Below are 25,003 nucleotides of genomic sequence, written 5' to 3'. Positions count from 1 at the left end.
ACTTGGAGCTGCTGAAGATCTGATCCTTCTTTCCTTAGCCTTAGAACAGCACACCTTTGAAATGATGTAACCTAAAGCTTCAACGGAGGCTATTTTCCTATATATAATAAGTATTATACTGCAATTTTCAGATCAAAAATCCCATAGATGCTTAAGAGAATCTGTCCACTGACCGGAGTCACTGGGATCTAACGATGACGGTGTGCAGGCAGGGATGTTTTTGCAGGTACAAGTAGTGACAGAGGCTATGATGGAAAGTGGTCAACTATCTGAAACACATCTTGGTTTTAATTTAAAAAATCCAAACCAAAGCATGTATAGCAATTTTCTAAGGAGAAAAAGGTTGGCATACGTAGAATGGTTTCATAAACACATGTAAAAGTAACCAACCCTGAGAATTAGTGAACACCTCCAGCCTTTGCTTACTCCTGTTTGGTTTTGGTATCAAATTAGCTTTTGACTTATGACTCAGAGTCACATGTAAGCTCCGAGATGTAAGAGACACGATTTCATGAGATTTCATTAATCTATGTAGGAAATGTTAATAGCCTGGGAGTCTTGGTTGTGTGTTGTTTGTCATCTGTTTAATTCCTTGCTTTTAATGTGGTTCTTCTAAAGCGCTCCTCGATTTTTCACAGTAAAATAGAAGTCTCATGTGGTCGATCCCTAAGTTTGTACAATCTATATCACAGTATTGATTTGGGGCAAGTGAGGAACTCAACTATTGGCAGACAGAGGAATGAAGGAGCATTTCTAATGTGGTTGACATGAGATTGTGCCAAGGGCTCTTTATTTATCCTGATTCCAAAGCAATACCTCATTGTATCTAAATAACAGCATGAGAGGCAGAGAGGCTGAATAAAACCAAGATCTTAGAAACAGGACTCTTCCAAATGTCTGAGTCTGTAGGCTGTGAGGGACTTTGAGGGTAATGTCTGTTTAATGTGTTGCTTTTAAAGACTAGTGTTTTTTCTCTTAGCATCTTGAGAAAATTCAAGTCTTAGAATAAAATTTATATAATAAGGAACAATGCTTTTTGAACAGCAAGAATTAAAAATAAGCTATTTTTATATGGTGGCACAGCGAGCAATCAGCTTTTTATTAGTTTTGAAGACCTATGCTTTCATGTACTTGTTTCTTTGATGAGAAAAGTAGCTTAGCGCTTGTATTATATCATATATTTTCAGAGATGTTATTTGATAGAAAAATTTAAGGAATGGATAGTTTATTGAAGTCTTGATTTTACCCTTGATAGACTACTGATTTGTCCAGCAAAAGAAATGGTTAGAATAAATTTTTCTTTTGCCTGATTCATTCCACGGTTTCCTTTCCAGAGAGCACAACTTTATCACATACTCAGTCTCATCTCTGCTGTTACACAAAGACTATGCTGCAAAGATATGCACTGCCTGCCAGAAAAGGCTTTGCTCTTGGTCAGCCATGACTTCATAAATAACCAGGCAGAGAATTACTCATGTCATTTATCCAGGCAGCAATGTGATAGCAGTCTGGTTTGTAGTCAGCTCAGGCAGAGCTGAAACGGTGCTCTGGTCTGACCATGCCGCAGACATTGGTCAAAGTATAGTGTTTTGACTTCCGAGCTTCATGTGTCCTCACAACCCCATGGTCATCATCTTCATAGTAAGCAGTGTCTAGCTGCTGTTTAATCTAGACCACAGAGGCACCTACAGCAAAGAGAAAAATTGGCATTTATTGCATTTCTTCATAAACCCAGGCTCCTTTAATAACAGAATTTGCAAGACCAATTTTTTTTTTATTATTGTTTAAATTACAGTTTTATGAGAAACCGCAACCAGTTGTACTAAGTCTTCATAACGTGTTGTATGTGAAAAGGACATGAAGGCTGCTTGCTACTAGGAAGGCTAATTATGTGCTTGAGTAAGCGTAGAACAGTGGTAAATGCTCCCTTTTGCATGTGTGTTAGTCCAAACCCTTCAGTCCCGACTGACTGAAGCACGTACTATCCTGACATACTGGAATAGCTCATTAGTTGGTACAAGCCAGTGACTTACAGTAGCCAAGAATCGGGTAGGGATTCATCTGGCTTTGCAGAAAAGCTCATTTCTGCTGGTAGAATGGGAGACGAACCACTTAAGAACACCAGAGCAAGTCAGTAGAGATGCTCTATACTGTGTAACTATGTTTTGGAATAGGACTGGCATTATTTTTCGTGGAATACCACTAGTAGGTAGAAAAGTCTGTGTTAAAATAAAGCAATGACACACTGTAGATATCTATAATTTTTATCAAAACACAGTAGATTATCCCCAGTCAAGAGTTATAGACACAGGATATTTAGACTTCAGTGGAGAGACCCATGTTTGTCAAGGTAGGCAAGTGCTCTGCTACCCCAAAAAGCTTAATGCTCACCACCTCTAGTTAACAAACCTATTATTACAAGTGAAGCTTTTAACCTTTCTGGTCCTGGATTAGGTTAAGCCAGTCTTGAAGGGCAGTTCTTCTAGATTTTTCTTCTCTGTGTCCATGTGATTATGTTGCCTTCCTGTGCCTCTATCCTTCCCTTGGACGCACACATTCCCATGTGCACCAACACTCCCTCTCTCGTCAATATTTCCTTTTTCTGCCAGGGCCTCCCACCCCACAGCTGTAAAAACCTGCTCTCCTTTTTCAAGACTGCTGCTATCTTCAGTTGGTATCAAGAGACCAATGACAGTTGTGCTATGCTCCCCTCTCTCTACATGACCATTTCCTTCATTATTTTTCAAAAAGTGAAGCTGCCTTTTTCAGGAACTAGCTGTAGTCTCAGTTCCCTTCTGAATAAGAGGAGATAAATATTCTCAAAAGAGTCACGTACCAGGGGGTAAATTATGTCCCTTTCAGAGCAATAGGAAATTATGGCCATTTAGAAAAATGGCAATTCTACATTAAATTCTCTATGGTACAATATGTGCTGGTGCTGTAAAAAAAAAAAATTTAAAAGTGCTCGAAGTTAAAAAGAATAGATGGAAAAATACAAAAAGTTTCCCTCCCTTCCCACATGTCCAGTTTCCACGTACTATTTCAGTGAGTCCCTGGCTGTTTCTGACTTCAGAGTATTTAGACATAATGCAGCTTGCACCATTGGTGCAAATACTGCTGAAGATCAGCGCTGCTGATTGTGATGAAAGCTAAATATCCAGGATCCCAGGTAGACTGGGCCACAATGTACTGAGGACAAGCCTGTCACTTATTCATTGCTTTTATTTTCCAAGCCATAAAGATTGAAGTGGCTTAGGGCCTGCAAATACAACTCAGCTTGTGACTTAGACCCAGATTTAGCTCAAATGGAAGCAAGATGCATCCATCTTACTCCATAATGAGAAGGAAATGGTCTGACACAGGCCAAATTTCTTGAAGGGTTCATTTTAAAATAAATTCCTACATTAATCAGTTTATTTGCATTGTGTCAGAAAGAAATGGTTCTTTGATCAAAGCATAAGCTCATTATCAGCGAAGGTCAAGTCTCATCCTCCTAGGAGCATAAATACTTTGTTTCATCTGTGCCTGAATTCTTTAATTTTGGGAAGGGTATTGTAGACACATAGCCATCGTTTTAACTTTAAAGCTGAGCTAACTGTGTTCTAGATGCAATGTGAATAGATTGAAAGGTCATCTTTGTCTCTGCAAGACTTTAAAATATTAAGAGGCAAAATAACAGTGGAAGGAATAAAGATTACTGCTACAATCCTGTGGACCAAATGGCTTGCCTGTGGTTCCTCAAGTTGCCTGTGACAGAGCTGGGATTAACCTGGTAAGCCCTGTGTACACATCTGTCACGTAGCTCATCTTCCTTCCCCTCAGGACTTTGCCACTGGGTTTATTTTATATTGGGCTGGATTTGTTTTCCATGTGGGATGTTAAATCTTTCTTCCCATGCCTGGCAGGACCACACTTCACATTGTCCTCACTTAGGATGTTGAGAGCACAAGGAAAGCTAATGAGGGATGCGCATCAGGCACTAAGTCTTGCTCTCACCTGAGTGGCAAATTGGGATACCATTGCAGTTTGGAACACAGCTGTTGATAGCTGTAATATAGTGTGCTTGCAAATTTCCTGGCAATATTGATATAGTCAGCACACGGTATGCTTTACAGCAATGATAATCAAATGTTCTATAATGATGTATGGTTGAAAAATAGTGCTGGCGTTCCTGGCCCGACTCTCACATTTTCTCCATATTAACAGAAAGCTTTGCCAATTTTCCTTCTCCACCGAGGGCAGGGGGAAGTTCATCTAGACAGCTAGGTTGCCTTTAAGTTTTGCAAACCTTGGGGCATACTCAGCTTGCTCTAGAGCAACAGGACCAGCAGCACTGTATGTTCTCAGGAATATTCTGCAATTATTTCTGAAGTGCACCCTGGTATTTGCTAGGGGTATAATGGGGATTGCTGAGCTCTTAGCCCAAGTCATGGCAGGTGCCTGCTTGAAAGGTTGTGTGAAATACCAGCGGCTGTGGCTAGCATGTGATTTGAGGAGCACGTGAAGACTGTCCTCCATCTCCCCTCCTTCTGTCAAAATTCAGCGGGAACTGTTCTCTGCACAACCACTAAGAAAAATAATAGGTAGCTCGCAAACTGTGTTGTTATTATTTGGCTGGTATTGACTGGCAGTACCAGCACACTGCAGAAATGCATTCTCTAGCTGTCAGCCGATCAGCTGTGACAGCCCTAATAATGGTTATGTCAGGAGGCAAGTAAAGAGATGCCGCAAATGGATTGCACGTGTATAATTGCTTCAAAAACAAATCTGTTAATAAAAGGAGATGAAAAAATTGACAGGAAGAAATGGCTTATTGCATGCTAATTTTCTCCAGCTTTCATATTCTCTCTCTTTTTATTTATTTTTTTTAATTCAATTGGGTCACTTCTTCTGGGGAGAATAGTGGTTAGGAAATTTAGTATGGGGAGGAATTCTATACAATAAATAATTACAGTGATGTGTTTTTCTCAACAAGGATCAAGTTGAGACAGATGGATTTGGGGGAAGAACTGTTACCTATCTGACAGCTCTTTCAGATTACATTGACCCTATTACAGTCCTTTGAATTTATAGGCAAAGGAGAAGATTAATGGAGTGGCTCAGGTAGCATGCAATTTCTTGGCCCACATGTCTTCAAAGGTCCGATGATGCTGTTGGTCCTGCATTATCCCTCTAGAGGAAACAGAAGATGCTGCAGTTTCTTGTTCATAGAAATGACAGCATCCACAACAGATGAAAAGTGTTTTATTTTCCCAGCCCACCACTCATCAAGATCCATATGGGTGTTCCTGAACCAAAATGCTTTGCCTTCTGCACCTCTCAGTAAAGTTGCTAGTGTACATAAACAAGGATATTTACAGAGTGTATAAGACTGACTAATACATATCTGTAAACAGTTGAAACCTGGGTCGTCCCAGAAATAGGATAAGGAAGCCGTGAAGCAGAGGGAAAACAGAAATTAATGGATATAGCTTATGAGACAATAAGGCTAGAAGTAAATAATTTGAGAAAATTCTACCAAATGATGGGATTAGTGCTACTCTTGATTAAGGCAATAGTTTTCGTGTGACATTAGTGTAAGTAGCTGCAAGACCAGTAAGTAGAAGCTCAAGAATGCCCATTTTGGTGCAAGTTTTTATTTTCTAGAGGGAAACAGTTATTCTTTCTAAAGAAAAGCATTACTTTATCTATATATACCTAAATATATTTATACTCCCCAAATCTTTTTAGACCCCTCAAGTCTTCAGACTGTAATGCAAGTAGTTCTGATTGCAGGAAGAGCTGGAACCCTTCCTGAGGTGGGGCCCTATCCTGATGTTGGTATGCAAATCAAATACATATGTGCCCTGCTGTAGTTTAATATTGATGGATAATGGTTGGTATATATGCACCAGCATCTAGATATCCAGGTAGTTTCATGAATTTTATTGGCAAACATTTGTTTAGTTCAGACTTAAAGGCTGAGATGTATTCTGACTTCCAGAACATAGGTGGAAACAACCAGCTGGAAAAGACCTGTTTGGAAAAGACAGGGAGAGCAATATGATTTTTTTTTTTGGTTTATTTCTGGTCTGAGGTTGTTGAAGATGGAAGTTCTTGTTGTTGAAGTCAAATGATACCTGAGAATTCTGAAGTTAGTTTGTGTTCTTGCTGGCTTTTGAATGAATGGTTTTCTGTTGCATGAATCTCAACATCTAGATTGATCACAATTTGCAGCCTCAACAGAGAGCCCAGGAGTTAGATTGCTTCAGAGATAAGTTTTACTGTTTTAAAGCAGTCTAGTAAAACTAGACAAACTGCTTTAAAGGAAGAATTTTGGCTAAATTTTCTAGGCTATGACAAAAATCTCAACTCAAAGTGACAGCACTACCCCTAGAAAAGCTTGTCTATGATTAGGGATAATTTAGAAGAGTGAAGGCTAGGTTGAGATTTTGGAAAAGTGGGTTTGACTCCTGAATCAACCAGTTACTTGTACTGTAAAAAAAAAAAAAAAATGAAAGGAAAAGGGGAAAAAAAAATCTCTATCTTTGCCTCCAAGGTGCATGAGATCACTGCTGACAGGGAACTGGACATGTTATCTGGTAGGGGTCAGGATTACTGTGCTCTTGCAGAAGCTCCTCGACGTGTCCAACTTTGGGTGTTAGAGTAACCAGCCTACCATTTTTTCTAGTATTTAATTCATGCTGCAAATACAAATTTCAAAAGATGTATCTGGGGAACAGTTATTTTCAGATTTGTAAGGAGATATTAGAAATGCCAAATGATAAGAGCAGTAATAGAACCAGGCAAAGTGGGACAAATATGACGAAAGATTTGAACAATATTCTTTGATGTTATTCATTTAGCAAAGATAGAGAAGACTCATTTGATCGCTGACTGCTGCGATCTGTGCTAAGATAGTTTATGGCTGCATCAGTTTTTACGTTTTTCCTCAACTCATTTGGGGATGTAGCCTTTACAGTACATTATTTAAATACAAAATGCTTCATATTCATGCTTTCCTTAATTAAACATTCAGCGCTATGGCTTGGGGTTCAGGAGAGCAGTCACTACATGACCTCTCTCTGCTTGAGCAATGAATAGCAAGTTGCAGTACATGACAGCATTTCATCTCTGTATGGCTGTGGACAGTAATGCATGAGCAGCAGGTGAAGGCATTAATCTCCTTAGCTGTCCAGATATGAACTGTCATGTACAGCAACTTGTTCTCTGCTGCTGCTGCTACCTCGTCCCCTCTCCTTCTGTGTCCAAGACTACCTTTGCGTAAATTAAGGATATTCTTGAAGTGATGACATTTTTCCACCTGGGAGAAGCAGACCACGGATACATGAACCGAGAAGGTGCTGCAGTCCACAAGGCCAGACAGTAGTGATGGTTGTGGCAAATACAGAGGCAGTAGGAATGCTGCAGGACATCCCCTTTCCGAATCTGCAGGTCACAGGGTTTGAGGGGGCATGGGACAGATCCTCAGGACTTGAAAGAAGCTGCCATGTATGGGGCAGCGGAGAAACAGGCTGGTAATTTGCTCTCTCTGAAGCATGTGTGATGCATTAGTGTGTCCCTAGTCCCCTGGCCCATTTGCTGCCTGCCTTATGTGTATAATAGTCCTTTCTCAGTCAACTTCCAAACCTTCTGGGTTTCGGCTCACTTGGCCAGAGTGTAGACTGTCCTGTGTGGGAAGGAGGATCCTGAAAGAAAATAAGTTACTTAAAAATCAGCTCCAGCTGTAGGTAAGTAAATCATGCAGAGCAGTCTAACTTCAGTATATATGCAGAGATTAATGTAATAGTGGGTTTTTTTGGTGGGGAGGAAGCAAATTCAGGTTGACTTACAGTGGTGGGAAGTTTGTACCTCTGTTTAGTGTTGATAGGATGATGCTATGCTACACGTCACCATACAGCAGAGGTAGGTAGACTTGGTAAAGAAGCAGCTCAGCTCATAGAGATTTTGTTCATTAACAGGAAGCTATAGCCCAGACTTCCAAGGCAAAATGCTGACTGCCTTGCTCATACAATACCTGTTTTCAGCTATGCTATAATGCGTTTTGGCATCAGTGCTGAGTACAGTCGGAATCTAAGCAGAATACACCCATTGCTTTAAGTATTAGCAATGGGTTTCTGAGTTTTCTTGCGTACAATTACTACCCAAGTGCACAGCTGATGTTCTAATTGAGATACTACTTTGCTTGTGTGATGTAATTTTGCCACTTGGAAGGAAATGTGGCTCACGGAGTGAAATGGAACTATTGCAAATGATCTTTTTGGTGTAAAACCTTCACATACTATGGCTAATAATCAATGCTATATATAACACATATAGCAGCCTTCCAGTGTCTGAAGAAGGCCTATAAGAAAGCTGGGGAGGGACGTTTTACAAGGGCATGTAGTCACAGGACTTGGACGAATAGCTTTCAACTGGAGGGGGGAAGATTTAGATTAGACGTTAGGAAGAAGTTCTTCACAATGAGGGTGGTGAGGCACTGGCACAGGTTGCCCAGGGAAGCTGTGGATGCCCCATCCCTGGAGGTGTTCGGGCTAGGTTGGATAGAGCCTTGAGCAGCCTGATCTAGTGGGAGGTGTTGGAACTAGATGATCTTTAAGACCCCTTCCAACTCAAACCATTCCATGATTATATGATTATATGTTTTCTACCCTTTCTGCCTCAAGCCTTGTACAATCACAGAGTCTGAGCTTCTACCATATATTTACAGATGTTTGATTTAATACTACTGTGCTCTGCCGGTCACAAATTAGAAACATACTGAATGAGGCTACCTAATGTCAAAATGAATTTATTCTATTCAAGCCAATTTTGTCAAATGAGAAGCAGAAAATGCTGATTGAACTAACTGGAGAACCACTTTAAACTGTAGTCTCTGCTTGACACTAGAATAAAACAGCATTATGTCTTTCCTTATTTAAATATTAGAATGTTATTACTATTGCATGGATGGATGGATTTTGTATGAAGGTGAGTAAGGAAGATCTGTAGTTAATTATTCTGAGAGTTATAAAAGTAAGTACAACTACTCAGGGGTTTTGTTGACTTTTGTGACATTTCTGTCCTCAATCATTCTGTCTGCATTTCTTGGCTATTAATCTTTGTCCGTTTGTAACAACATAGGGGGTTTCCTGACCAGTCAGCTTGCTGAACATGAAGAAAAAAGGATGAGAGGGATGTGGATTTTTTTTTAAAAAAAAAGGGGGGGGGGGGGGGGGAAGGAGGGCAGTTACAGAGCCTAGAGAAAAAAAAGAAGGGCGTAAAAATGAGGAATAAAACATACGAGAGAAAACCCAAGAGAAAGGATGAAGAAGCTCAGAGATGAGAAGACTGTGGGATTGAAACATGTATGTTTTATGCTCAAATTGGCCAGATAGTTTAGGTGATGACACTTATGACCAGGACTCAACAGATTCAGCTGGGGCTGGATATCAGTTTCCTCAAAAAGGCTGAGGATGATGGGGAGGGAGGTCAAAGCACTGATTCATTGCTCCCCAGCTTTGAGCTGACCTATGGAGGAGTGCTGAATAAATAAATACAACACAGCAATATAAAACATGTCCAACAAAGCCAGAAAATTAATCACATTTCCATTACTCCTCTACAATGTTTCCTTTTCTTTATGTTTTGGATTCATTCATTAACATTGCCATACTGTCTTTTTGAGTGCAGGTCTGCATTTTAAAAGTCAAAACCAAAGGAATCTATTTGCCTTTGTTTTAGGGCCAGCGTTCTGGCACAGGCAGCAAAGTTACTTGTGCAGGGGGTTGAAGTCAAAAAGATTCACAGTTTTGGACTAGACTGAGATACAGACAAATATGATTCCTTGGAATAATCTGGAATATTATTGAATAACACCTTTTCTTTAGACACAAGTGAGTCAATGACAGGTACAAATGACTACGTGTCCCGATATAGATAATGCACATTTAAGGGCCAATTTAACCATGGCTAAATGATATTGTCCTGAGTGCTATGCAGTGTCTTAGCCCCTGTGGCATCTACAAGACAGAGGGAGATCTCTCTAAGCACTACTTCTCCTTGCTGCTAAAGCTAGAAACACTTCGAGCTGCTTGTGTACTCTATTTCTGCATGTGTGCTTTCAGCTACTGAAACGCAATACTGTTACTAGCTGACCTATAGTTTCAGTTTCAGAGTGCTTCTGATTTAGTCCAAAGCAATTCACTGCACTGATGGGAAACAGTGGTGTAACCTGGTAGCAAGGCTTTTGTTTCTCAGGATCTGAAACTCCACTTCCAGTGGCATTTTCTGTTGACATATTAAGGGATATCACTGCCGGTAGGAACCCTACATTAAAAATGAATGTGACAGACAAGAAACTATTCACAGATAAGGAGGGGAATCAAGACAGTGTGTGGTGGATTCAGGAGTTAAAATTCAGTTGATGGTCTCTGAACATCGACACGGTCTGTCTTTCCACAAAACATCAGTGCTGTATCTTTTCTCAGCACTTGCTGGCGATTTCTCTACTTCAACTACCATTGCCAGTGATTACTGACTGTTCAGAAAGTTTTCTTTCCTTCCATAGTTTGTTCTTCCTGTTAGCGGCCATGGAGTGAACGTGAAAAGATTTGGAAGCAAAGAGTAGGGTGGTGGCTAGGAGAGGTGACTGTGCACTTTGCTGGTACCGGAGTTTTACACACCAGCATTCAGAAGCAGTCTGATGGCACGTGTCAGAGCTTTCCATGGGCACTACACATTTGCCCTCTGGTCTCAACAACTTCTCTTTGAGCTGTCTTAGGTGCTCTTGATGATGGAAAGGATGATACCTAAGAGGCGCTTGGACTGAAGGTTGAGTTGGAGTTAAAATAAAGTCAGGAGCCTGCTATCTCAGGTTGCTCTTTGAATCTTAATATTATTATTTTTTAACTGTTAGAGAGTTTGAGAGCAAAAACTCAGCAAGACATAGGAAACATGTGTAGATGAAATTAGGCACTGCAGGGGGAGGTTTCCAATATGTAGCCAAATACTTAAGACATTTTTTGACTCCTGAAATAACTGTGTGGATACAGACAGTTTCTGTAACTCATATGAGAGGGACTGTACTGCAGTTTCCCTCAGTGGGCTCTGATATCCGTTCATCATAATACCCAACATTTAGTGCTAATGTCAGTGAAGTATCTGCATTCTCCTTCTATCATCCTTCATTTGCTGAGTCTACTGGTGGTGGGCGTAGAGCGGCAAGAGGAGAGGAAGTGCTCTTCTGTAAATAAACATGTGCTCAAAGAGGCACATTGTCTGTGCATCTCCTCAAATAAGCAGGCTCTGCGTGGAGGATGATAGCTGATTAAATCATCCTGTATGTTTCCAAAGTAAATAAGCCTTTCTTGCTTTCATTTTCCCTCAGAGGGAGGAATAAATTTGATTATTTTGTATTAAGATTTGGTTGAACACCTTATTATTAGCTTTATTAGTATATATATTATACACAATCTCTTGTTATTTTTATGAATGCAGCTATGATATTCAAGTGGACCAAGTGTTTTTCATCTGCTTACAGAGTCTCATGTATTTACAAAAGCTATTGCTTGTCTAAATAAATAAATAAATATCTGAGCCATATTTCTGATCCTAGGCAATAATCTGTATTCCTCCATCTGGCTTCCTAAATACCCGGTGCTTTATTCAATAAGAAGATATTTATCTTTTCTTTTCTTTTTCTACTTCTTTTAAGGATGATATTCCTCACCTGTTCCACACCTGGGGCTCAGATTCCCAAGCTCTCCCCCTCCCTTTCTTCTTCTCCCCAGAAGCCCCTGCTTAGAATTCAGCTAATGGATTTCTAATTCAGTTTGGACTTCTGCTGGGATAAATCAGCCTCATATAAAATAATTTATGGATCTTGAAAAAATGGTTGTGGATTACATTAGGTAAGTAGAAACAGGCAAATAATAATCTCATTAAGATCCATGGAAGAAAGTAGTGAGTAAGTAGATATTCATGAGGGCTAATGTTAGTCTCAGGACAGCAGTCTCACCAGAATGTCCCTAGCCTGTGAAGAGAAACATTTAGAGCACCCAAGATCAGGCACCTGCTCCTCAACTGCTCCGTCAATACAGAAGGAGATCAGTGACAAAATTTGCATCAGCTCCAACATAGCCAGACTTTGTTCCCTAATCGTTTAATAAATATAGGTTTGTTTGTGGTCTTTTCTGTAACCGTTGTTGGCTCGCAGGTGTATTGGAGAAGTTTTGAAGGAAGAATCTGAGTAGTGAGTTGTTTACTCAGTTCTAAGGTAGTGAATTAGAGTGCTACCTATTAAGCGGCTACATCCGTTTTGCAGATGGAACCCTAAACCTGACAGAGCAGATTTCCCTAAGGTCACACAAGAATAGCTATCTCCTGCATCTCATCTCTGTCCCTTAACCAGGTGTCCATACAACTGAGATGTTATTTTAGGCGTACACAAGTGTCCTGTGGGTTTTTGGGACAGAGTGATCCTACTAGTTAGATTAACTGTACACTTCCGATAGCTCATGAAATCAGCATTCATGACATCTGACTAGATCTCAGTTTTATTAGTCATGAGTTGTTGGATCGTCACTCTTTGCTGAGAAAAAATGCTTGTGTTGAAAGCATTAGAAATCTGTGAGCGGAGCTCTGCAGTAGTTTTAATAATGGGAAAAGCTAGGATAAAAATAGCCATTCTTGCTAGAACCACTAGATTAACATTTTTAACAATAATGTATTGACATATTAATCAAGTTTAACTGTTAATATTAAACACTGTAAAAATCTAAGAAAATATTTACAAAGAACCACATTGAGTTGCAGATCCTCTCTCAAGCTAGCAGTATAGGATTCCTTTCATTGTGCTCCAGCCATCAACAATATGTTGCACACAGATTCATCTATATTAAGCTAACTTCTGTTGTGTAATACAGTTTACCACTGGCCATATTAATCCATCTGCCTATGGCTCATGGCTCTCTAGCCTGAGGTCTATAATTTTTGGTATATGGTAGAGCCTTAAGAAAGCCTTGTATGAGAAAAGGTAGGATCCATTCTTCATTTGTTCATTGTATTCAGGACACCACATGCAAACTGTTGACATAGCAGTCAGATGAAGGACCTGAGTCTGAACTTCTAATTCTAAAAATATATACAGATTTAATTATCTTCAGATTTTTCCTGAAGTATATGCTTTGAACTATACCCAGGAAACTTGTTTCCAGTATATGTTTGTGGAATATATTTTATATTCTAAAGAATACATCCTACCATCTAACCACAAAGGTTAAGTTAGGTCTCGTAAAAAGAGAATTTTTGTATTATTGTAACAGACACCTACTTTCATGTTCATATAAATATGGCAGGCTCTGTCTTCTGTGACAAAGAGTGCCTAAAGGGGACTTGAGAATGAATAGGTTTAACAAAAAGTATTTTAGCCTAAGCCTTGTCCATCTTTAATTAGTTATCAGGGTTAAAGGAGGGGTCAAGAGCCTGAAGCTGCTTCAGTACTAATGTGTCAAAGGAAAGTGAAGCCTAACACTGAAGAGGAAATCATGCTCCTCAGACGTTTAATAAATTTTTGACCCTGTGTCAACCATTATGGCTACTAATAGCAGCTGGGGCAGAAGGTTTCAATTTAGACTTTGCTTTGCAGGTGGTTAGGAGGGGATCCCATGCCGTCATGCAGACCCATCCTATGATGGAATCCAAAAGAAAAAGTGGATTTCAATTTTACAGGCAGGACTCAAAATCTCATAACCTGACACTGCATTTTTTCTGTTGTTCATGCATTGCATTTATACCAGTGAAAACAGAGCTACCAATAATATGCTGCCAAACTGCTTAAACTTTACCTGCACAACCGTGTCTAACAGGAGTTGTGTTAATTTTCTAATAAGATTAAATGCCTGGAGTTCACACTTATGGAATGCAGTATGCACGCTCAGCAAAGTAACACTTATTTGTTATCTTCTGTGGTTGTGTTACATGATAGAGTAAGGCAGATAAAGTTTTGGAGACAATCATCTGCAACCTTTTTTTTTTTTTTTTTTAAAGCATATATATTTTATTAATTTTAAACAAATGGAAAGAGAGAGCAACAGGACAAAGCAGAGCGGTCTTCCACAGAACAATAATTACCCAGAAATGTCACCAATGTCATCTGCTGTTTGTACAAGCGCTCTTGTTTTATTTTCAGGTGCTGTACTTTTGATAGCCATGGCATAGTAACCGAGCCATCCCTATCCAGTAGCTCGGTATAAGCATAACAATAAAGTTTCTATCAGAATTAATGAAAGTGTCACAGAAAGGGATGTGACTGCTGGTACATGCAACAAAGAAACAGAGCCTTTGCCTCTTCGCTTGACATTGCACGCTGTCAGTACTCATAAGTCAGTGTCACCACTCAATGATTTGCCTCTGTCCTGGTTTATCTATTCATATGCTTAGGCAGCCTCATAAAAAATAGTGCTTGCAGATTAGTGTTGGATTTCTGATGCATAAAACAATTACCATAAACCTTGTTGCCCAAAGTACAGCTTGGTGCTCTTCGTATGTGACAGGAACTATTTTCTTTGCCTTGTGTGAAATCATATCATGTTCTGGCATTTTCCTGCACTGAGTTACAGAATCACAGAATCATAAAATGGTCGGGGTTGGAAGGGACCTCTTCAGATCATCTATACCAAACCCCTTGTTAAAGCAGGTTCATGTACAGTAGGTTTCACAGGAACGTGTCCAGGTGGGTTTTGAGTATCTCCAGAGAAGTTGGCTTCACAGTCTCTCTGTGTTCCAATGCTTTATCACCTTCACAGTGAAGAAGTTATTCCTTGTGTTCAGGTGAAGCTTCCTGTGTTCCAGTTTGTACCCATTGCCCCTTGTCATGTCACTGGGCACCACTGAGAAAAGTCTGGCCCCATCCTCTTGACGCCTGCCCCTTAGATGTTTTTATAAGCATTGCTATGGTTCCCTCTCAGTCTTCTCTTTTGCAGGCTGAACAAATCAAGCTCACTCAGCCTCTCCTCATAAGAGAACTGCTTCAGTCCTCTAATCCTCTTTATGGCCCTCCACTGGACTCTCTCCAGTAGTTTCTTGTCTCTCTTGAGCTGGAGAGTCCAGAATTTGACACAATACTCCAGATGCAGCCTCACTAGCGCAGAGCAGAGGGGGAGGATAACCTCCCTGAACCTGCTTGCTGCACTCTTCCTGATGCACCCCAGGATATCCTTGGAATTTTGGAGCACAAGGACACATTGCTGGCTCACGGTCAATTTCTTGTCTGCCAGGACTCCCAGGTCCTTCTCTGCAGAGCTGCTTTCCAGCTGGTCAGCCCCTAACCTGTACTGGTGCAGGGCGGTATCTGTGCCGTCTCTTGCATTTTTAGGCAACTGGTAGCCTGACAGAATTTGTCTCAGGGCAATGGTCAAGTTCTGGATACAGAACCTAAATGTTCTATCTGTGTATATACGTGCAATTTTTGTCTTGGATTAGCAATGGGATATATAAAGAAATCTCTCTTGCTTACAGAGAGCTGTGGGAGTTGTTTTGATGACATACGTTCTGTATTTAGTTTGCTTCTGATCTGAATGATGATAAAATCATCATTAGATTTAAGAGAAGCAGAAAATTTAATTATAACTATGAATTAAATAAACACGGGGAAGATGGCTGGTCTAATGACAGGTTGTGCACTACTTTTGTAAGGGAAAGCGTGGCACTTACTTCTCCCCTTCAGCTCTCCTCTGCTATTTGAGAAAGGCTAATTGAGGTAAGATGGGCATTACAAGCACAATTACTGTATTAGGCCTTTGGTAGCCTACTTATTTACTTGGGATGTTCAATGTAGTACACTTGTCATTGAATAATGTAAACCTCCTTCCTGCACTCTTCAGTTGAATTAAAAATCAAGTATTCCAGATGTTTGAGATGTCCGTCATCATGGTTTTTGAAAGGGCTTCATTCAGGTTGGTGCCTGTGGTTGACAATGGATTATGTATTGGTTTCCATGCTGCTGTGGAAGTTGCTTTTTTGTAGGGCTCCAAGAGGACAGGAAAGGATGTGTTTGGGTTTTGTTTGATGTGTGTGTGTTTGGGGTCCAAGGCTTTGGCTCAGCAGCTTTCTGATCTGTAACAAGCCACTCAGTGGAATTTTCATCATTCTCAAAGAGCGCACAAAGCTTGTGTTTAACCTCCCGGGGATGTGCTGTTAAGCTGAGATATGCTAGGAGGTCTTCACTGAGCCGTTGCAGGTGCAGGGGAAGTTCATTCTTCTTTGAGGTCCTTATTTATTTTGTTTCCGGACTGAAGTCACCCAAAAAAGATGAACGTTGCATGACCTATCGATTTCTCTATCACTTTTCCAAGGTCATGCCTGCGCTCTGCTTTCCCTCCTGAAAAGAGCATTTAATTTTGTGGGTGCACAGTAAATTTGAGTCTGAAATTCCCTTGATGTTGCTCCCGTGAGAGTTCAGCGAGGTTCTGCAAGCATCTTGTTTGTGGGCTGCTGCAAAGCCAAGCCTCATCTTTAGGCACATAAAGGCCTGCAGTGATTTCAGCTACAAGCAAGCGGATGACAGCCTTCCAAGCTGGCCAAATATCTTATAAAATCGCAATCTTCCTGGCCTATTTGGTAAAATCTACCACTTTTCAGATGCTGAAGAATAACGAGTGATTGCCTTACTGCATGCCCACCTTGCAATCAGCTGGAGGCAGGCCTGGCAGAGGATAAGTGCTGAGAAAGCTGCCCTCCTACTCCTTTTCCCAGGGCAGGGCAGGAAAACATGCTTTCTCTTTCAGGGCATGGGCTGTGCTTTGCTGTGCACATTCTCTGTCCCCGTGTGGTCCCCAGGGTTGAGACAGGGTTGAAAGAGCCCTCTGACATGGAAACTACTCATTAGTAATTCTTAGAAAAAAGTCCTGTTTTCTCCCATTTGTCATACAGGTTGGCCTAATTTTGAATTCATAGCTCTGTCGCTCTTACAGGACTCCACGGTGGAGGCATGCTATGTGGCATACAGGAATTTTTGCTTCCTTGCTTCCCATTTGGTGGCTCTGTGATACCTCATGCTGTTCCTATGAGGACAGAAAAACCTGTCACCGAAGGACTTCCAGCTGAGCAGTTTTCCTTTCCTGAAAATGTGTGCACTTTAATCCAAACTCTTGCCTCCATCCTGATAAGCGGGTTTACTGAGCTAGCACCGGCTGTTGATTTCACAGTAAACATTACTTGTAGCTCTAGAAAGCTTTTTAATCATAACATTAAAAAACGGAACAGAAATCCCATCCATACAGTTAACTCCAGCTGCCTTTCTTGCAGTGCATAGGGAATGATCTTCCTGAGTGATGGGCGTCCAAATGCAAATGGAATTAGCTTTGCAGCCATTCATTTTAAATTGCTCTTGAGTCATTCTGAAGTAAATTCCATTTGAGAAGAATTTGCTTCAGGTCTCACACAAAGAGATAATGGTCCGATATATTATGATCTAAGCAATAATAGTTTAAGTCTTGCAGTTCAGAAATATAGTGAGTTATATGCTGGGTTGATGAGAATTAAAGCTTGATATATAGTAATAAAACTAGTGATCTAGAGGTGAATGGATTGATGTACAGAGCACAATATTTTCTTGCCACAGATTGAAGTGGAGATACTAGTCCATAAGAAGAGAAGTATACCATAAAATCTCCGTTTTCACTGGTTATGCATGAAAGAGCTATACTATGTACAGTTTTACAAACAAATGCATGAAAAGAATAAAGGTCTTTCTAAACAACAAAAGGTTCCTGGCTTAAGCAAAGATTGCTTTTTCTTAAAACAAAATTTGAATAAAATTAAACTAAAATTCCTACGTGTGACAGTCCATACCAGCTTCTGTCAATGCTGATTTCAGTGACACTTCACATGTTCCTATAGATTTTGCATCTGACTTGCATTTAAAACCATGTATTTTAGTCAGATACTACAGAAGGCAAATAGAAAAGCATATCTGTATTCAGGCAAGCAACTAAAATAAAAATTCCAAATTAATTTTATAGATTAAAATGGCTTTTAAACATTTATTTTCTTAATATGAATGAATTGCATGAGTGAAACCAGTTTAGCAGTACCATTAATCAGGTCTTTTGTCTTGCTAATATAAATCAGTCAATAACAACAGATGGGCTGTATACTTTATTATGTGAAAATAAAGATGAATGTGACAAAATACGGAAGTAAACTTGCAGCTCAAAGTTACTGAGTACAGAAGGGGACTCGTTACAACAGGAGAGAATGTGTGCTTTGTTATTTGCAGCTGAGCAAGGTTCTAAGGGAAACTTGCTGCACGTGACATTGACGTAGTGATTGGAAATAAATTATGTGAATTTTCAGTGCTAATCTGTACTCCCAGATTACTCCCAAATAGTTTAATTAGCTTTTCTTCCCTCCAGATAGAAGAAAAACTGTCTAACTTCTCAGGAGAGTTAAGTAACAGATACATAAAGTTTGCTGCTTTGTCACACCATCAGGAGATGAACATTTTAAATAACCAGTGATAACTGTCAGAAAGATTCAGATCACAGTCTTAGCCAAGATTTATCCCCTGGTATAGTGGTGGAGCACATAATGAGAGGTGACTTCCATCCAACTTATACAAACAGGCCAAGCAGGCCACATGGTTACAACACAGCCATCCTTGAAAAACCTAAGTCAGAATTTTTTTTCCCGTGGACAGAGGAATGACCTGTGTTTAACTAGAGCTGGTCAGTAGAAACTTTGATGGAAGTGTTTGTTAGGTTGTTAGAAACTGTGGCCTCATCAAAACACAGTTTAGTAAGATTGCTTCTCTTTTAGCTAAAGTTAGTTTTGTAGAGAGCTGCAAAAAATCTCAACCGAGTATCACAGAATCACTAGGTTGGAAAAGACCTCCTGGATCATAGAGTCCAACCGTTCTATCAATCACTAAACCAGGCCCCTGAGCATCTCATCCCCCCATCTTTTAAATATCTCCAGGGATGGGGACTCCACCACCTCCCTGGGCAGCCTCTGCCAGTGCCTAATGACCCTTTCTGCGAAAATTTTTTTTCTGATGTCCAAATGAGTATTTTGTTATATAATTACAGTGCCTTTATAATTATGCTTGTGTGTTGTTGCAAGCATAATAGTATATCAATCTGATTTAAAAAAATGAATTGCAAGACTTGGATCCGAGATGTGTGTTGAGGTTGATGGTTCAAAACCCTGTCCCAAATCAGCAGCCGAATTGGCCAACTGTCCTAAGCCATGCTGCAGCAGTGCCTGTTGTGATGGGCAAGCCATCATGAGGAGATGTAAGGTTCTTCCTTCTCAACAGGTGCTCATTCTGCACAGAATGCATGGAATACCACGACTACACACCCCGTCTACATGTAAACCACCATCCTGCAACTTCAGCTGATGGCTTGCTTGGGTGGAAGGGATGTGGTGTTTTGCCTCCCCACAGCATCTGATCCCATCTCTTTGGGGAACACAGGGAACACCAAGTGATTTCCCATTGTGATTTACACAGGCTGGTAAAGGGGCCTGTTGCCTTTCAGCAGTGAGCAGCAGGAGCGACGGGGCCTGCATGCTAATGGAGGTAGGACTAGCTTTGCAGTGTGATTGGGATTTTTTCTGCCAAACACAGAAAAATCCAATAGGGATTAGATTCAGGATGCTTCTCTTAAGAATTTGCTCCATAAAAAATTTACTCCAATGTTGCTACTAATAGCAACAGTATGAGGACTGGGATTAAATGAATATACTCATGTTTTTATAAGCCCCCAAAATCTGTCTTAGCTACTATCTTAAATTTATTCTAAAAATGCAGATTTTAGATGCCAGTTTTCAGGGACAAGGCAGCCTCTGTACACTCTGTTTGTGTGACAGTTTGTGAATGGTTTCCATCTATATCCCTAACATTTAAGAGCAGTTCAGATGCTTCTTGACAGCAGTGAAAAAGGGTGTGGAAATATGAAACTGGGCTTTATTACTACTTAAAAAGAGTAAGGTAGAATTATAGCAAGAATACAGTGAGAAAACTGGCTTGTGCCTGACTGCAGGATGCTGGGCTGGTGGAGAGAAACAGTTGCCTCAACATTCAAAACATGAGACCAGGCTGTCCTGTACTGGGCAATACTGTGAATCCACTTTAACATAAAAGCAGTATTTAAACATTAGAAGCAGTCATCTTCAGGAGGGAAAGCCAAAGCCCACACACGTTCTCCAGGCTGATTAAAGAAATCGTTTTTAAAACTCACCTTTTCTCTTTCTTCAGCTTGCTTTGATAAGATGCAGTTAATTGGTCAGGCAGCATAGTACTGTCTTTGATAATGTGAAGAAATCTAGTGCTGAAAATAAATACATTTGTTCTTCTAGTCACCAGAAATTAGTGAAGCAATACTTGTTTAATTATAAAACATATGTGTGCTTTGTTAGTTTCCATCTGTCAGCTCACTGATTTGCAATTAAATGACCAGAAGAAAAAAGATACATCCTGTGGCAATTCAGGGGAAATGATTCATCTCTAATGTTTCTGTGTGGTGGATGTCTATGGAGCAATGCGTGAGAGGGATGGAGTGGGTTGGGGAGAGTTAGGGATGGAAGGGGATGAGGAATGCTGAAAAGCCACTTGCTGCAGTTTTAAATGTGTTTCATCGTCATGAAAACAAATATGGATGTACATTTACTTGTTGTAACTTGTCTTTTACTTTGGAAAAAAAAAATGGGAAGCAAAATGGAGCAAGGGAAAAATAGCTAATGGGGAGTGGAAATGTGACTGCAGAAGAAGGAGACTGGTGTGGCCAGAGTGAGAAGGAGACCATGGAAAAAAAAAAAGGAAGAATGGGAAAAAAAAATTAATTTGAGTATTTGGAGAAGATTAGTTGGAGATAGAGACAGAATTGTTATGCTATGTTACAGATTTTCCCTTTGCCACAAAAGTGCCAAGGCTTATTTAGTGGCCTTTCTTCTGTCATTGAACTAGTTCAGTTCTATTAACTCTCAGAGCATGATGTGTTAGTGAGTCAGGCCTGTTATTCTTTGTAAAAAGCCCCGAAAGGACAGGAGTATTTTTAAATTAATATGAAGATGAAAAAAAACCCAAACTGGTGAACATATGCTCTCTTTGTAAATTGTTCAAGAGATTCACAAAATCCTCTGCTGTGTAAGGTATTCCCATCTCCTATAAATAAATATAGCCTACTTACATATAGGTACATGCATTGGTACCATATTACTTTTTTGTTTTATCCTTTATCTGTTCCTGTTCTTTCTTGTCTTTCTGCAAAAGTAGTAGCTGGAAGGAGAGCCTTTCATGTCCCTTGTAATTCTGGACACATCCTGCTCAGGAACGTCTCAGGAGCAGCGAGGTGACCAGCCGTCTGATATTTTGTCTTCATGAAGACTGGCCATCCTTCCCCCATATTTTTAGTTTGATGTTCTGTGATGTTTTATTGATCATTGGCAGCGTCCTTCACTGTGTGCAATGATAACTGATTCAGAAGTAGGAAGGGAGAGATTGAATAAGGTCTTCAGGACCATCAGCTTGCTGCTGGTGGATGTGTCAGTAGTTGGTGCCCACCTGCTTTGTCGGCAGGAGCCTCTTGGATGTTCTTGTGCACTGACACCAAGTAGGGAGGGGAATAGGAAGAGGGTTTTTCTCTACTTATTTGGTGCTTTCTAGTGTAGAAGACTTCCTCTGCAGAAAGGCACAGAGAGCTTATAAAGGGGAATTTGTGAAGAGGGAGGCAGAGAGAAAGGAAAGAATGTTAGGTGTTTTCAGTGTGCATTGGATTCTTTTCCTCTTTCTCCAGACTTTCTACACTGACTATTCATTACCAGCAGCACCTGAGAGGTGTAGAGGTACCTTGAGTCAATAACATGCACTTGTGTTGGCCCAAAATGTCATCATCTTACAGCTGCTCAGCCCCATGTCCCAACTCTCAGTTCCTTTCTGTAGTGAGAATTGCAGAGACCATTGTACTACAAACAGAATAAATAAAGCATAGCTTGACACCTTCACTAGCAGTCTTAGCAAGAGAGTCAGAGTATGAACAAAGTGGCATAGACTGGACTTGTATTTAGTCATTTACCCTTAGAGCAGGTTTCAGGTTGCTCATCTGACATGAAAGGTGCAATAAGTCACTATTGAAAAATGTGACCTTAAAGCTTCCAAAAGTTTCTATTATTTCTTTTTTATGGTTTTGCAGGCAACTCTGCCAAGCGCTAATATAATGCTTTATTGCTAGTATTGCTGATAACAAAGGAGCATTTTGAGTCATGTGAATGTGCACATCTTGTCACATCACATAAATGAAAGGGAGCTCAGGGTGTAAAGAGCAATTTCTTTTAGACTGAAAACAGTGGTGTATTTAAGTGTCAGTCTAGGAATGCTCCTAAGATAACGTTTTTCTCAAAAAGCACACTCCTTTTGAAATTTTAGAAAATGCTTGTAAATCCTTGCCAGGTGAATTTTGGTTATTTAATTTGTCCTTTTTCTCTCTTCCCTCCAGATGATGATTTTTTTCATGAACTTCCAGAAACTTTTCCATCTGATCCTCCAGAGCCATTGCCTCACTTCCTTATCGAACCCGAAGAGGCTTACATTGTGAAGAATAAGCCCGTGAATCTGTACTGTAAAGCAAGCCCAGCCACGCAGATCTATTTTAAGTGCAACAGCGAATGGGTTCATCAGAAGGACCATGTGGTGGATGAGAGAGTAGATGAAACCTCTGGTGAGTTTCCATTGTGTAATTGAGGGATGAGAATTAAAATGCATTAATAACACGCCCACCATAGTAATCTAGCAGCTATTTCATATGGCAGTTACTTTTCTTTATTCTTGATACAGCTGTGAATTCTATATCTAACATTACTGAACATAAACTGTCAAAACACAAAAGTGGTATCTGCACCCAGGTCAGTTAGTAAAGCATGCTTGTAGAGCACTCTGCCTGAGTTTGAAACAGAAACAAAACAAAACAAGAGAACCATGCACAAACAAAAGGGAATTGCTTTCTCAGCCAAGTCTACCCTCTGTTTACTTCCACAGTTTCACAAATTCCCAGTGGCTGTACTGTGTCATAGTCACAGACCAAGAACCGCATTGTCCCTAAAGTGCCAAAAAGTATTTGGGTTGTTCTTGGGTAGATTTGTGAAAAAAAAGGAGACATTTGCTCAGCTTCCATTAAGAAAGAAGGAAAAAACACACTTGGGCACAGTTTAGAGCACTGTATTGATCCAGAGCAAGTACCTGGCTGTTATTCCATTACACTTTTCTGCCTGCCCCATGGAGCCTGTATGCAGGAGAACTACAGTAGCTGAGCAAGGAAAAGAAAGAAAGAAAACAAAGAAAAATAGGCAAAAGCTTCATCCTTCTTCTAATACCAGAAATCCCACTGACATTCATGGAAGAAAAATAGGACCTCACAGTACCAAAAAACCCCTAAAACAGTGTTTAAAAACTTGAGTAAGAAACAAACGTAAATCAAAGATATGATTGTTCCCATTTGGGAAGACTGGTAATCAATAGATGTTGATTCGCATGCAAGGAGGGAAGTGTGTCTTTACGCTGTTTTGATGGCTCTGAGAAATAGCTGGATACCGAGCAAGAAGATACCTTTCATTTGGGAATTGCACCACCACTTGGTCTAATTACTTAGAAAAATAACTCCACCAGATTGCCTGGAAGTCTCTTGTGATCTGAGTTTTATTTGTTTCAGCTCATTTGCACAGAGATCAAAAGCATAAGCTTTTAATGGTACTGTCGTGCTATCACCTTGGAAAAGAGAAGGTAGGTGTAGGAAGAAAGGCTGTAGAAAAAAAATCTCTATTAAACTTTGGTCCTGTTTATTTATTTGTAAGAACTGGCATTTCCAACAGAAAGAAAAACAAAAAAAAGGAAATTCTTGCTTCTCCATTATTGCGTCTACATTTTTATTTCATCCACGGGAGTCGACTTGAATGGAGAAGGACAAGCAGAAGGGCAGCTATCACTGTGTTTATTAACATCAACATTCAGAAATGTGGCAATGTTGATGTTGTGACTGTAGTTTTTCCTACAGTTGAAAAAATAATTCTTTTTTCTTCAAAGTCTCTTTCTAGAAGAACATCATGATACTGTAATGCAAATTGCATTCAACGAATGTAGAAGGCCAGCCTTGAAAAGAGATACATCTGAATATGTTCAAGGAAAAATGTTTTGCATAATAAACAGCAGCAATTATATGCAAATGAAACCTATATCCAATTAGAGATTAACATAATCCGTTGGAGTTTGGGGAGGAGGCGTATGTCAAAAGTTGTGTGCATCAGATTATTAACACAAGAGCCACAAACCTAGCCACACTAACAGCTTGTTAAAATGAAGCTGTCATCAAAACCTCAATTTGCCAGTCAACCTGGTTGTTGCAAAATCATTGGTTAATTTATGTCACAATTGGAATGTTTGTGCACCTTCCTGTAAACAGACTGAGAATCTAGGGCTCATAGCACATAGGTAGATAAAAAATGGATAAACAATGTATTTAAGGTAATGGTAAAATAATGTCTTCTTCAAAGCAGCAGAAGCTTGGGAAAATATATCCACTGGATAAAAAAGATCTGGAGAAAAAGGTGCAGGAGGCAATAACTGTAGGGATTCATTTTGGTACCTAAAGAAGAGGTATGAGATCATCACCCTGGCAGCTTGCAGCAGTCAGGCTGGTAAAGCCCATTGACTCTACCGCCTTTGAGCCTACTTTGGTTTCTTTTGCTACATTTGGCTATCCAGTGCAGTAGTTGTAACCTAGGGCACAGCTGGAGGGACTGCGCTGCTCAGAGGGTGGCGTAAGGGTGGCAGCCCAAGCCTACATTGCTCCGAGCTTCAGGTGTGCAGCTAGAGAGGCTGGAGAAATGGTCCACAAAGCAGGTTAGATCTAGCCTTTACATGGGCAACCCAGGGTTCAAAAGGGTAGCAGTTACACAGTGTTTCCGCTGGGTCAGTTGTGTAGTCCAGGCAACTGAAAATTGGGTCCGTTCTTCATTTCTGGTGTTTTACTGT

At 40.2% G+C, this 25,003-nt stretch overlaps 1 protein-coding gene across 2 annotated transcripts in view; it reads left to right on the top strand.

Moving 5' to 3' along the window:
* The window catches only part of UNC5C (unc-5 netrin receptor C), a 260,659-nt gene that overhangs the window by 142,409 nt on the left and 93,247 nt on the right, over positions 1 to 25,003 (top strand). For both annotated transcript variants that reach the window (XM_054066027.1, XM_054066026.1), the window contains exon 2: positions 22,476 to 22,697. In XM_054066027.1, the coding sequence (XP_053922002.1) occupies positions 22,476 to 22,697 (222 nt within the window). The remainder of the gene's footprint in view (positions 1 to 22,475; positions 22,698 to 25,003) is intronic.

The sequence above is a fragment of the Cuculus canorus genome, chromosome 4, assembly GCF_017976375.1.
Source record: "Cuculus canorus isolate bCucCan1 chromosome 4, bCucCan1.pri, whole genome shotgun sequence".
In the NCBI taxonomy this organism is placed as follows: domain Eukaryota; kingdom Metazoa; phylum Chordata; class Aves; order Cuculiformes; family Cuculidae; genus Cuculus; species Cuculus canorus.
Note: the sequence above shows the minus strand (reverse complement) of the source record. Positions and strands in the feature narration are given on the sequence as shown.